We start from the raw sequence: 14,813 nt of genomic DNA, 5'->3' as shown, positions 1-14,813 counted from the left end.
CCCTATAATGAATCATTTCCATCCTGATGGGAGTGGTCTCTTCCAGAATAACGGTGCCTCCATCCATAGGGCACACAGGGTCACTGAATGGTTTGATGAATGTGGAAATAATGTGAATCTTATGCTTTGGCCTTTGCAGTCACCAGATCTCAACATAGGTGAACCCCAATGGGAGGTTTTGGACCAGCAGCGCTCTCCACTACCATCATCAAAACACAAAATGAGGGAACTCTCAGGAAAATGGGATGGCATGCCTCCAGTAGAGTTCCAAAAACTTGTAGAATCAACACCAAGGCACACTAAGAATGTTCTGCCAGTATGTGGTGTTTCAATACCTTATTGCGGCGCTTTATGTTGGTTTTTGTTTAATTTGCCACCTTGTCACTTTAATTTAGCTAGATCTTACTATATACCATACATAATGCGTTAGTAAGGACAGATCAGTGATAAGATTATTTTGTTTCTCAAGATGATGGATATTTCCACATAGAGCCCCAAAAAAAGCACAACAATCACCAAAACATTTCTAGGATTCTCATTTAAATCGCCAATCAAATCATCCTTATTCATGACGGTTGGTTGTGAACCCATTTACAAAAGATTATGTGTAATTCTGACCTAGAAAAGTAAAACAAAAACCCATCAGCGAGGTCCTCAACCCACACTGGAGCTGCTTAGTGGCCATCAGGTGTTGGCAATACATCTTCATTCATACCCTAGAAAAACAAACTGTAGATAAATAGAATCCAAACTACAACGTTTTAGATACAAGGATATAAAAATAAGATATAGGCATGCTTTCTACAAATGTAAGTTGATATTTTTGAGGGCCATTGCTTTGGGATGTAAATAACTTACAGTGCAAAAGAGACTGATCTTCCTCCTAATCCTCAGGCTGTTGTATTTCAATGCAAGGCCTAAAATGGAAGACTTTATTCATTTGTAGCATGCTCTAGATTTACTAGCATTTTATAGAACTGCACAGTATATTCAACACAGTGCTCTGTTGAATGGCATCCCGCATTGATGTAGTAGTAGCTGGACAAGTAGATATGTTATGAGCACTTGAAACAGAATGATTTTCAGTGGAAATTATAAGTGTTCTAGTAGGCATACACCTTAGTGAGGCTTGAGAAGTAAGAACACTCATTGTCCACTAAAGTGTACCGTCTAACTCCTCCAAAGGACAGAGAGTGAAGGCTTCATGCATACTCACTCTGGCATTCTTGCTTTTCCTTATTGTTTCAATGTTTTTAAATGCAGCACAGGTCATAGGTGATTTGATTAAACTATTGGACATTTGAACAAAGCAGCAGATGTACATTGAATGACAAAACGTCAAATGGATAGAGAACAAAATCAGACATACAAATATTCTTCACCTTCTAGTTCCCACTTTGTCTTTTCTTTCCCTCCCTCTCGCTATTCTCCTCTGTTTTCACTCCAGGGTGCATTGTTTCCACTACCTGATCCCTCTGACCAAGCAAGGAAATTATGCCATCGTGGCTAATGTGGAGAGCATGGACTACGACCCGCTGGTGGTCAAACTGAACAAGGACATCTCAGCCATAGAAGAAGCCATGGGGGCCGCCTTGCAGCAGCACAAGTTCCAGTATATCTTTGAAGGTCAGCAAGGCTCTGGGGTGAAATTTAAAGCATCGCAGGGCATTATTAAAATGTTGTTCTCTAGTCACAAACCTCCCCTCATCTTGTTTTTCACCTCTCTCTACGCCGCCCTGATAACCATAATCTCCTTTTCGCTCACTAGGTCTTGGTCATCTGATTTCCTGTATTCTCATCAACGGGGCTCAGTACTTTAAGAGGATCAGTGAATCTGGTATCAAGAAGATGTGCAGGAATATCTTTGTCCTCCAACAGAACCTCACCAACATCACCATGTCCAGGGAGTCTGACCTCGACTTTGCCAGGTCAGAGTCTCTTTCATAGTTTGACGGTGCGAGCCAGAAATGTATCTCACCTGGAGCAGTTTTTGTGCTTTAGAACTGGAATATGCTTTCCTTTCAGAGCTGTGGTTAGAGTCTGTAACCCTTCAGCTGTACATTATCTACATTCAGTTTCCACCAGTGAAAGCTGATAACCTTGGGCCTGAGTAGCAGGCAGCAGATATTTTTTGAAAGCACTGAGTGGCTCCAAATTTTAATGCCATTTTCTTGACAAAACTTTATAATTTGATGTTTTCCCTTGCTGTTGTCATGGTAATAGTGCCCCTGACATCACAATTTAATAATAATCCTAGACATAATGATATTACCATTTATTCTAGTGTTGAAATCTGTGCTTTAATAGCTCTGACTTTAAGACCTAATATTTCTAAATTACATAAAATAAAGAAATCTAATGAACTGTATTATGAAGCCATCAAATCAGAAATGGACACCGACTACCTGATGATCATCTTTTCGGTTTAAATCAGTTGATATATTGTTACAACCTTACTACACACCTGCACACACACACAAACACCCACATACACTCGCACAATGTCCTCAAGTTCAAACAGCAACTATGTCAACGCACGAGGCAGACAGATGGTCAGACAGATTGTCAACCACACCGTGTGTCCGTGTCCATGCAGTTGTTGGTGTTTATTTCTTATTCATACATTTAAATTTTGTGAGTCTACCTGCTGTTGCCCAGTGCTGCCCAGCCCTGACAGGCATGAGGGAAATCAGCGCTGAGACATCTTTGTGAAGAGGATGGAGGGAGGGAGGGAAGGAGGAGGCTGGAAAGAAAGACGAAGACTGATTCATAGTATTCATAAGATTTTTTTCCCCCTCTTGTAGAAGCTTGTGTCCTTGACAGGAGAGAGGATGTGAGAGGACAGGTGATGGAAAAGATGGAGAAAGAAGGGAAGGCTTGAAATTGACAAACTAAGTGAAAGGAAGTTATAGAAAAGGTATCTTTCACAGGAGAAGCATAACATGGATGGGGAGAAGGTGGTAAGCATAGAAGACAGCAGAGTAACAAATGAATGTGAGAAATGTACAGATAGAGGCGGGAAGAAAAGGAAGACGAATAAATGAGAGAAGTATTAGATCAGTGACTGATAAAGCTTCAACACAGAAGACTTGCTCAAGACCAATATTGAGATTTTAGGAAAAATAAAGGCCGTCCAAGGCACCTTTTATAACCTTCTGCATCTAATGTTTGTTGTAAAATGCGCTGAGTCATGTCTGCCATCTTGTCATAATATTCTGTTGGGTTAATTAGCTTCTTTTTTACAGTTCTTGGCATCTTTATGAGCGTGTCATATGTTTGAGTGATAGAGCGTCTATGTGATGGTAGAATTTGGACTTTTCTATTGTTTATAATGTGCCGCTATTACAAGCCAAGTCCCCCTCAGGGAGGGGGAAAAACTACGAAGTAAACCGAAATGACCTGAACTGTACTGGATGTGGAGGACCATTGATTAGTATGTTATTTCTACCCTCTGTCAACTTTGATTATGGAGAAATGCCAGTGATGGCTTTTCTGTCTTTCCTCTCCTCCTTCCACTCTCTCTGATTACGAGGCGTGGGTAGTGCGGAGGTGTTGATTGGGAATTGCAGAGCACATTGTTTACACATTCATGGCTTTTTGGATTGGCCGGCCTCCGGCTCCAAGACACACCGACTCTCGCTAACACATACGCAAACCCACACACACACACACACACACACACACAGTCACATACACACATCTGTTATGTATCCCTCGCTTTCACCCATACAGAGATACTCAGCCAAGCCAATCAGCATGTTGAAATAACCATATTTGTACTTGGGAAATGAATATTCATAAAGTACGCTTACACCTGCTATTTGAGCTGACCATACCGCCTGTATGAAGTATGCTGATGGGAATAAGTTGAAATGATGCATATCAGAACGCTACAAGTGAGATTTTTAGGCTTCCACACCATGTTGAAATCCAAGTCATCCTTTTTCTAAAGACCTACAATCATTTCTCCCACAAGTCCCAAACTGTAATTCATACTATTATACTGCTATATGGTTGCACATTCACTTTTTGCTCATTCTGCTCCTTTAGTTGGTTTGACTTGAAGTCTTAGTTTCTAATATACTAACCATATGTGTCTGAGGTTACATGATGATAGCATAATCGGTGTGTTTCATAAATCATGCCTTGGTAATGCAGTGATACAATGCCAATATTTCAAAATACATCTACAGCTAAGGTGCCATATCAGTTTTCAGCTGGACCGTGTATATAACAGATACGAAAGAATAGACTGTGATTATTTTTAAAGTTGCATGCATACTATATATATATATATATATATATATATATATATATATATATATATATATATATATATATATGTATGTATGTATATAGCTTTGAGAAATCGGACATTGTCTGATCAGAAATCGCAGTGAAACCACAGTGAGGACGACTGGATAAAGGCAGAATATTCATCAGTATTTTATTACCACCTCCGGAGAAACAAGAACAAAATGAGAAAAGGAAGTAATCACAGCAGGAAGCCTGCTTTGCAGAAAGGCTGCAGTTGCTTGCCTGTGTACCCATGTATTTGTTTTTTTTGTTGTTCTTATATGTGTGTGTGTGTGCATGTTAATGTGTATGCGCTTTGGCTACATTTTTTTCTGCATCTGTGTGCTTGTATGGGAAAGAGAAACCTGGACAAGGGCACCATAATAGCCATTGATCTGAGTTAAAGCTAAGGAGAGGCCCAGCAACCAGCACTGCAGAACTCATAAAGACACATGCACACACACTTTGTGACACACGAACACACACTTTTGGCCACTCTCTCGCTCATAGATGGTGCAGATAGATGGGGAAACAGTGCCACCTTGTGGTTGACTCTGTGTTTTTATACAGCATAAACCTACAGCATGTTAATTGTTAATGTTGCACAGGATGGTGAAACTCAAACGTGTGTGTGTGCTTGTGTGTGTATTTGTATGGTCGTATAGCGGTCTCTTGTCTCTCAGTCAGAAGTTTGGCAGCAATATGAGCTTGTGAATCAAGGTCAAACACTCACACACCTAAACACCGGCACACAAGTGGACACACACAGACCATCTGCTCACAAACGGTTCTGGGGCTCATTCTGCAGACCTGTGTGTCATTGCAATGTCACAACTGTGTGTGTGTATTGACTGCGCTTTCAACCATATCACTCCACTGATCACCTCTCATTGTCCTGTGTGTCCACCTCTCCCTTTGTCTTTCTGTTTGTGCTGATTTCTTGACAGGAGCAGAGATGAGATAAACAGGTGAAGCCATCGTATATCTGGAAAAGACCAGAAGCCATTATAGTCGCACACAAAAACAAAACTTTCAAAAGCTCAGCGTTGCCTGGCAACAGTCCACTCTAACCAATGAGGAAATTTTGGACTTTGCTCAGCAACATTTTAAGTAACCTGAAACAGAGATCGGAAATAATTAGCTGTCACTGAGGTTTGACGTGCGAGCCCATATTGTTTGCTGGGTCTGTGTATGTTTTAACTATTCAATCTTTGGATGACAGCAGGAGAAAATTTTCATTTCATGATCAGAAAACAGAAACAAGAAAGAGGCTTCTAGTCTTTTGATTCACATTTACAAAATGAAAATGTGACCGGATTATTTGAATTTTTTGTGTTGTTCAGATCAAATACCGTTTCTGTCGACAGCAGTAGGGAATGAGAAAACAAGAGTTTCTTGTTTTCTCAGAAACACAGACATACAACCTGACTTCCCTGATTTACAGTTAGGAGAACAAACAAAAAAAGTAGAATTTTCACATATGGGTGGGCCAAACTTGAAGTTTGATCCACATGTGAGCAGAAGAGTTTGTCATCTTACTTCTTTGATGCTCTGTATGTAGTAATTTGGCTTCTTAACTGTGAATCATATTGACAGAAATCAGGTTGTATTTGTTTCTGCATCAACAAAACATTTGACACAACACTCATCTTCTCCTTCTCAGTATTTTAATTTCAGCTAGACCTAAAAAATGACATAATCCAGTTATATTTTGGGTCTGTAAATATGAACTGAAAAAGGAAAATTTGTGTCATTTTCTCTTCTGCTCTCCTTCTAGTGCTGAAATCAAACAGTTAAAGCGTACCTGGACTTGGCTGCACATCTCGGCTAGCAAGCGGCCTTAAACTTCAGAAAGTCAATTTTACTGTTGCAGCCTGTTTTGGATTTCTTCCATCCTGATGCAAAATTGTTGATTAGTTTTCTGTTGAATGGCTGATTGACTAATTGTTTCAGCCCCGATTGTTTCAGATCAAGCAGCGATTGATTGATTTTATACCATGAAGCCGAGGATTTGAACCGTGTCCTGAGCATGCCAGACTATCGGATCATTAGAACACTTGTGTGTGACTGCATTCAAATAATCACTCAGATGGTCCATTGTGTTTTACCGCGACACACCAGTAGATGAAGTTTCTGAAGGCACGGTCACTTTACAAGTTTTCTACCTCCATAGAAAGTAAAGGTAAATAATTGTGTAACTGTCAGGGTAAATATCTTTTATGTCTGCAGGAGCAGCATTTCAGGTATGCTTTTCAGATACAGACTGAGGCAATATCACATACACATACGATAAAGCTCTGAGCTGCCCGTTGACCCGTGTAGGCAGGTTGCAGGGCTGTCATAACATCCCTAGCAAACTTGCGAGCCCCTTAGCCCGTAGCTAGGCTAAACACCAGCCTGACAGACTCACTGTAGAGATGCCCCAGAGTTCAGAGCAGCGCACCCACCTGTCTGCTGCTGGAAATTACTACAGTGTGTGGGTGAACATGTGTGCAGCGTACAAGAAGCTTGTGTATTGTCCTCGAGGGTACCACCCCAGTGTCTGTGCATCTCTGAGATGCGGTGTGTCGGCAAATAAACAGTCTTTGGTTTTGTGTATGTGTGTGTCTCAACCCCAGGGCGTGTGTCAAGGTGACAGGTTGGTGTGTATACAGAGAATGTGGTAATAAGTACAGTTGACGGCCATGTCAGGAGGTAGTGGGTGTCAACAGATAAAACTGTTTGTATTTAGGTCTGGTTTTGGTACACTGTCGCTTCTGTCTCCCTCCCTGTCACCTTGTGTCTCTTTCTTTATCTCCCTCTTCTCTCGGTCCCTTTTTCCCTCCCTGTCTTTTTTTTTCCTCTCGTTTTTGCTATCGTCTAATCACCTGCACCGCCTCTGCTGAATTGAAATTCTCTTTCTTCCCTTCTTCCTCCAGCCCCTCCCTTCTTCTGCTCCTGTTCTCTGCGTGCATGCGCAAGATGCAGTGTGATGAGACTGGTCTCTGCTGATGAAGCCTGTCTCTGTGTGTTTATGTATGTGCACCTCGCAGCATGATGACGCTCATCTTTGCTGATGAAGCCAGTGAGAGTGTGTGCTTGTGCGCATTCCTATCTGTGTGTTTGTGGCGCAGCGTGATGAGACTGGTCTTTGCTGATGAAGCTTCAGTCTCAGAGTCTCTGCAGACCTTTCCTCATTACCAGCGGAGAGACAAATGCACTGCTCTGGAGGGAGAGTCCAGACAGAAGGAAGGGAGGGAGGCTTTAGAGAGAGATTGAAAGAGGCAGAAGGATGTATAGACTGAGATTACATCCACACTAAACCAGCTCATTTTGGAAAACACCGTTTACATGTGAAAACAACATGCATCAGTGCTAGAATCTTCAGGTTGTTTTTGTGAAGATCCTTTTTTTTTTTTTTTTGTCACCCCTGGCCTTGAGATTTATGTCAGGATTTTTGCTCTATATTTGCAATAACTTTGCCTCACATAAGAAAACAGGGCTATATTAACTACTTTATAAACAGAAAAATAAACATCTTAACCACTGCATTAATAACCCTGTTAAATACACTGCAGCTCAGACTGGGCACGACAGCTCGTGGTTGCCTGTTGTCATAGTAACGCAACATGCTTTCCGGCATACACGTTCTCCAGACGCACTGCAGTCAGAAATTACTACTGTCAGAGCAGTGAGGGGAAGATTTATAAAAGAAGAACATAAAAGAAATAGAGCCAACTTGCTGCCAGGCTTACAGCTTTTCCTGTAGAAGGGAAACACACAGTCCCACACCTGAATGCCTCATCTTGGAGGAAAAAACTAATACCTATGAAGTGGTGCTGTGCTTTAAATGAAGTTTGGGACCCACTGGTGCACAGCACCTACACTTCTTGTTTTATTCAATCCTGTTTTCACCAGCAAAACAACAAAACCGATCATCATAATAAACATTTGGTGAGGGTTGGGAAACATACTGCATCTGTCCTAACAGGTTTAAGTTTCATTTAGTGTTCTCGGTTACTGTGTTTTAACTGCAAAACCCACTGGCAGGTTTGAAGGGCATTTGTGTTTTTAAAAAAATATGCCAAATTCTGCTGTTCATCAGAGCCAGACACTGTAAAAAAAAAAAAAAAAAGATTTTCAGCTTTCCTACGGTCCTTGAAATTATCATTTCTAACACACCGTTCCATTGAAAAAATTAACTAAATTCATGATATGGAATCAAAATATCTTCATGACAAGTCCCATATCTAATTTGAAAATTCAAAACAGAGCTAAAAATTTGAAATTGAGACTTTTCAGGTGAGCTGCAGGCAGTGTTTTCAGCAAACAGCATAGATGGAGCTAGCGTGACAAATAAAAAATTTATGGAGTCAAATATCTAGAATGTATAAAGCTTTTTAATTTATTCTTGTAAATCAAATACACATAAAACTTTCATTTTTATTCCTTTTATTATTTTAGTAATTTTTTTATAATGCACGGAAGACATTTTTGCATTCTCATAACAACTAGCCATAGTTGTGTTGAACACAAAGAGGTGCTGGATGAAAACATTTTCATTACATGTCATGATTGTAGGCTTCGATTTAGTCAATTTTTTCAATGAAATGGCACATTAGAGATGATAACTTCAAGGACCAGTGGAAAACTGACAATCTTGTTGTTTTTACAGTGTCTGGTTCTGATATTGCAGTAAAAACATAAAAATAAACCCACAGTGAGTAAAAGTGTGACAGATGCAAAAACAGCCAGAAACTGCTTGGGGTTTAAAAGTTTAGTCTAGCTGAACTTACGTTTTTGCATTTTTTACTAACTTTATTTTTCTTTTAGCAGATAACTGCATAGGAAAGTGATTTATGTCACTGACCTGCTGCAGTACCATTGATCAAATCACAACATATTATATATTTGCAAGTGGCATATATTTAAATTGACAATGAAAATGATTGATCAGATATATTCAGAGGCGCCTAAACGTTGCTGTCTTTATTGCCACCCAGGCACTTTACAACAGCTCATCCACACCAACGGTCACAATTTTAAGATTATTCCTCCTTAGGGGCTTTTAAAGAGTTTTCTACGGTGTCAAGAATGTCACTTTTTAAGTCTGAATGCACTGTTAAAGTCAGACAGCGATGAGAGGAAGAAAGTCTCTGTTGTTGTCGGGAGGTATTTGTTACTGCAGCAACAAGCCTCGGTTCCAGCTGATGGAGAGGTTGATCCACAGATTCTCCCATTATTTCTCCTCCTCCTCCCCCTCCACCACCTCATCTCTCCCCCACTAACTAATGTGTTGTTCCAAACACGCTGACAGAGGCAGCCGGTAATGGCCTTAATATTGTACACGCTGGAAATGAGGGGAAATGAATTGTGCTGAATCTTGTCTTTCCCTCACTTTTCTTCCCTCTTTCTTTTCCTTCCTGCTCCCCCTCTTTTGCTTCCACGCCTTTTGTCTCTCACTCTCGTGCCATTGGCATACGTGTTTGTCCGTTCTGTGCAGCATTCTCGCATCATAAATTGACTTAATATTCTTTGTGTATGAGAAGGGGGGGGGCTAAGTAGAATTTAATAGAAAGCACGGCATACAGGCATGTTGGCACACACTCACACACACTCACACAAAGGCTGATTACTAAATCACTTCTCTTATAGCTGGGACGTCTGGAGGAAGCAGGTGGAAATTGCTTAAAATGAGTGTGTGTTTGTGTATGTGTGCAGAGGGAGTAGTCACAGAGGGAGGCTGACGGCTATAAAGGCTTTAAGGAAGAGTGCAATCAGAACAATTCACTTTGGTTTTGTGGGAGAAAAAAAACGCTGCCTTTATTAACTATGGTTGCATCTCTAATGAAGGAAAATAAGCGTGCGTGTGTGTATTGTAGTTTGCGTGTTTCGCTAGGGGTTCTTTCTTGATGGTGGGGTGCTGAGAGATTTTAATCTTATTAACAGCCCTTACCCTGTTTGGTAAATGGCTTTCCAACTGCTTGGGTAATGAACTGTTTGAAAGTGTTTTCAGCACACACTAACATACATCACTCAGACACATGGATACGTAGACACGCACACAGTCGCACACAAACACACCTTTTTCTTTCTCAACCAGTCCCCTCCCCTCTGGACTGAACAGAAGCCAGATTGCCAGCTGTCCTCGCGCTTCAGACACGCACACTAACTAACTACCAGCTGACAGTCTAATATATTATCTTCCTGCAGTTTTTCTGTTTTGATATTAGATGCTACCACAACGGACAACAAACTACACAGTGGATTTAGTAGCCCTTCATCAGTTATAAATGAGCACCACAGATCTGCTTTTAACAAATCTTCTGTGGGATTTTTCCCAAATGCCTGACTGCCAGGAGAATTATAGTTGCTATTATACTGTAGTTAAGCCGTGTTTTACAGCGCTGATGAGATATTTAATTATTTTATCCTGTCAGCTGCTGCATTAACAGATGGATTCCAGAGCTGTCCAGCCACTTTTATTATTTTAGCAGACAAATGGTCTTTTAGGCTGAAGAAAAATGTCCAAACAGCATTTATTCATCCGACATCAATTCAAGAACAAGAACTTCTTCTGGATTGCTTGTTACTTATGGGGGATTTAAATGTCCAGCATCTTTATTTATATACAGTATACAGCAAAAGTGAGAACAGCCCTGTGCAATATCACATAAATGTCAAATGATACAGAACAACTGCATTATTTCTACATTGACAAATAGAGTTTTTCCTCTTGTGAACAATCAAAACTTAAAAAAAAAACAACATTGAAAATAGAGGCCCCAAAGTAGAACTGCAGCAAAAGTGAATACACCTGTGACACACAATTTAGAAAACCTCTGAAAACTGAAACTAAATTGAGTACACCTGCGATTTTCAATTAGTCTAATTGCATGCCCATGGTTATAAAATGATAGGAGAACACCAGGATTTCCTGTTTTAGATTAATAGGCTTGTCTGTTTGCATCATGGTTCCACATGGAAACAAATTTCTGAAGGAATTAAAAAATCCCTATGTGACTCTTCACAAAGTTGGAAAAGGACACTGGAAGATCAGTCTAAACACAGTTGTAGCAGTAATCTGTAGACATATAACAAGTCATAGTGCCACCAATTGGCTGTGCTCCTAAAATGACACTGTGGACAGTGCGCTACTTACACTATCAAGCTCTGAAAAACAGATGGACAAGTACTTTAGACTTGGCACGGGGTTTATATAGGAAATCAGAGCTTCTACGACAGCTCAGACAGTGTGAAGGACAGTTGATAATGTCAGCCTCTATGGTCAGCGTCCAAGAAAAAACCCTGCTTTCTCTTCAGCACAAAACTGTAAGATTAAACTTTCCTAAAAAAAAAAAAAAAAAAAAAAGGAAAAAACCATGAATAGAAGCTTGATCTATATTGACAGCATATTTCTGGTCAGATTAGATCAAGATACTTGTCTTCAGCTCAGATGGGGTCCAACGTGTTTGGCATGAACCTGGACTTCCACAGTGAATGCACAGCCCACCAGTGAAGTACAGGAATGATATGAGGCTGCATGAGAGCAAAAGATGTTGGCGCGATGACATCCATCAATGTTGATATACCAAAATACTGGTTGACAAGATGACTCCTAGACAGGCAGGAACAATCCAGCAATATAATGATTCAAAGCACAATATCAAAATCACACAAGAGTTTCTAAAGGAGTTAAAGGGAAAACTATGACCCAGACAACTATGTTGCCTGACTTGAATTCAACAAAACGTCTCTTCAGAAATTTGATATTCTCCATGCCGAAGAAGATTGATTTTCTCATTGAAAATAAAGGTGGACGTATTCAGTACTGAAAAAAGTGAGAAGAGTTCCTACTGTGATGTCTGTTTTTGTAATACTGTTGGTTTTTATATTTAGAATCTAAGTGCAACTGTTCTTCTGTACAACATAGAACTGAAGCAATTACTGTAATGCGACACATTATTGAATCATTTGAACTTTAAATGATATTGCATAAGGGTGTACTCTTTTCTGCTGTATACTGTGTAATACCCACAGCCAGTCTAAGCTCACACTGGGCTACAAGCGAATGCACTCAGAACAGACTGTCAATCTATCACAGAGCTTCCACATATACATAGACACTTACATTCACATTATTCAGCAATTTAGACTCTCCAGTCAGCCTAACCTTTACGTCTCTGGAGCAGGCAGCAACCTCTAGAACTAATTGAAGCCAATGTGGGAGTACTGAAAACTGCAGTTCCTCAAACTAACCACTTGAGACAACCCCCAAGAGCGAGTCAAGCCCTATAAACCCCCATGTTAAAATGGCCAGCTGAACAGCAGAAATAAACACTCTTACAGCCTGATGAAAAAATGCATTCTGGTCTCTACAGCTAACTGCTCCATTCATGACAGCTGTATAGGATATGACTTTTTATATAACTTCCCCATTTAAATTGTATTAAGACTTAAAGTTTTGCATAATTAAGGCCGTGGCTGCTTTGAGTCACAGGATAGTCCATGGCCCAAGCTGTTTGTATGGCCTGCCTCAGTTCCATTCATGTTCCACCTCTCTGCTCACTTTTTTGGATTAGCTAGGAGCTGAGCCCAATTGTGAACTGCGAATATGGTAGCCACCTGAGCCATTACACTGAGTTTCAAATCCACTGTTCAGGAAACCTGTGGGTGCCGTTACAGATCAACAATCTTTATATACAGTCTAGGCTTTGGACCCATGCACCATAGGAAATAACTGTCTGAAATGAACAGAACTGGTTTACACAGATGTCGCCTGCAGTGGTTATGCCTCTTTAGGAAGTCACAGTCAAATTGTTTCAGGTAGTCGGGTGCAAATTCTAGTCTTTTTTTACTGCTCTATTCAAACCTGTTTAATCAAAACTGCTTCCCATTCAGAGCTGTGGATGGATGCTTGAAAGAGGAAAAACCTTCTGCTCTAAGCTGCTTCCCTGAACAAAAGAAGTGCTTTTTGTGGGTTTTATGTGTTTTTCCTAATAGATCACATAACGAGGTGATTTGCCTCAAGCGTGTAGTTAAAATGCTGCATCGAGGGAATGAAATGCTTTCGCGCTGGTGTTTTGCTGCAGACATTGTGTAGATACAAACAGATAAACAGATACTAAGCAGAAACACATTTAGACATTTGTCAGCTAGAAATACAAATCGTGAGATTTTTGGCACATTATATTATGAGATAAATCTACAAATGGGACTTTACTTTTTATTTTCTGGAGTTCTTTTTTTGTTGTTTTTCATCTGTCTTGCACCCTGTTACAGAGTGTACCAATGTTACTCTCATCAATATTGACAAGCTTTTTCATAAAATGAGCTCAGGGATGAAAAACATGAACAAGGCCTTGAAGAAAAATTGAGAGCAAGACGGAGAGTGAGAGAGAATGCAAATGCTTTGACGACCAAGGGCATCACTTGTCAGGGGAAGGCCAAAAAACAGATATTATGCACCTCTGTTCCTCACTCATCTCTTCAGTCATCCCTCTTTTTCTCTCTTTCTATCACTCCATCTCATTCTTTCCAGCCTCTCATTACTCTTTCCAGGTCTTTTCCTACTGTTGAATCTCTGAAATGACAGCACATAAAACACCTTGGAACAGAAGCTCCCTAAGTGCTCATTAACGCCTCGTTAGCATAGAAAATGAACATCTCAAGAAGGGAATGGGTCTGGGATGGCTGGTGGAGCTAAACAAATGAGTTAAAAATATCTTTCCTTGTCTTTTTACCCAGCCATATCAGAAATATCTGAATCCATTTACTTTCTAGCCTCCTCTGGCACAACAGAGAGCTTAAGCCTCTCTGCCCAGATGCTTTGATTATAAATGAGTGGTTTTACTGCCGTCATACAAAGAAAGATTTGAAAACACATGGACCTGACATTTTCTCTCAGTCACACCTCTGGTGCTCCTCCAAGGCCTTTCTTCAGCCTAACAATGTCAGCTCTTTGATTGTCTCTGCTAACTAAATAGCTGCTCCGACAGAGCAGCAAGAGCTACTGTTCAGTGACCAGCACCTGTCCTTGGCCAAGGTAGCCAGTTTATGCAAGCAAAAGAAACTTCTTTTTCCTTTAAGGAGAGAAAGTAGAGCTGAAACTGTCTGCCCATAATCCAAAATAAGTATATTTAGTTTCACACAGAAACACAAGCTTTTCTTGCTATGTGGGAAGCCACTAGAAATAATCTCAATGTTATATTTTACACAAAAAGTATGCATATTGACGGTAACCCCAGTGGTTTTATGTGTGTTAGCTGGTTGAATTAAAATCGCATGTGCATTACATTGTAGCTGTTTTGCTAGCAGTAGACCTGCAACACCTAATCAATTAAATTAGTTAGACAACATTTTTGCTAACTGAAATTTCAAGGAATTTTTAAGAAAAAAAAGAGAAATCTTTTTTTTCTGATTTCTTTGCTTCTCTGTGTTAGTAAACTGAAAATCTTTGGGTTGTGGATAAACTAAGACATTTACAGACATCATCTTGGGCTTTGGAAGACACTAATTAATATTTTCCACCATTTTAT

General features: G+C 40.2%; 1 protein-coding gene across 1 annotated transcript in view; it reads left to right on the top strand.

Annotated features, from left to right (window-relative positions):
• exoc4 (exocyst complex component 4) overlaps positions 1 to 14,813 on the top strand; it is a 146,647-nt gene that overhangs the window by 127,917 nt on the left and 3,917 nt on the right. Inside the window, exons 18-19 of the mRNA XM_023274626.3 lie at positions 1,448 to 1,626; positions 1,769 to 1,928. Coding sequence (XP_023130394.1) covers positions 1,448 to 1,626; positions 1,769 to 1,928 — 339 coding nt within the window. The remainder of the gene's footprint in view (positions 1 to 1,447; positions 1,627 to 1,768; positions 1,929 to 14,813) is intronic.

This window comes from Amphiprion ocellaris, chromosome 21, assembly GCF_022539595.1.
Source record: "Amphiprion ocellaris isolate individual 3 ecotype Okinawa chromosome 21, ASM2253959v1, whole genome shotgun sequence".
NCBI classification, from domain to species: Eukaryota; Metazoa; Chordata; class Actinopteri; family Pomacentridae; genus Amphiprion; species Amphiprion ocellaris.
This window is presented reverse-complemented; position numbering and strand designations above follow the sequence as displayed.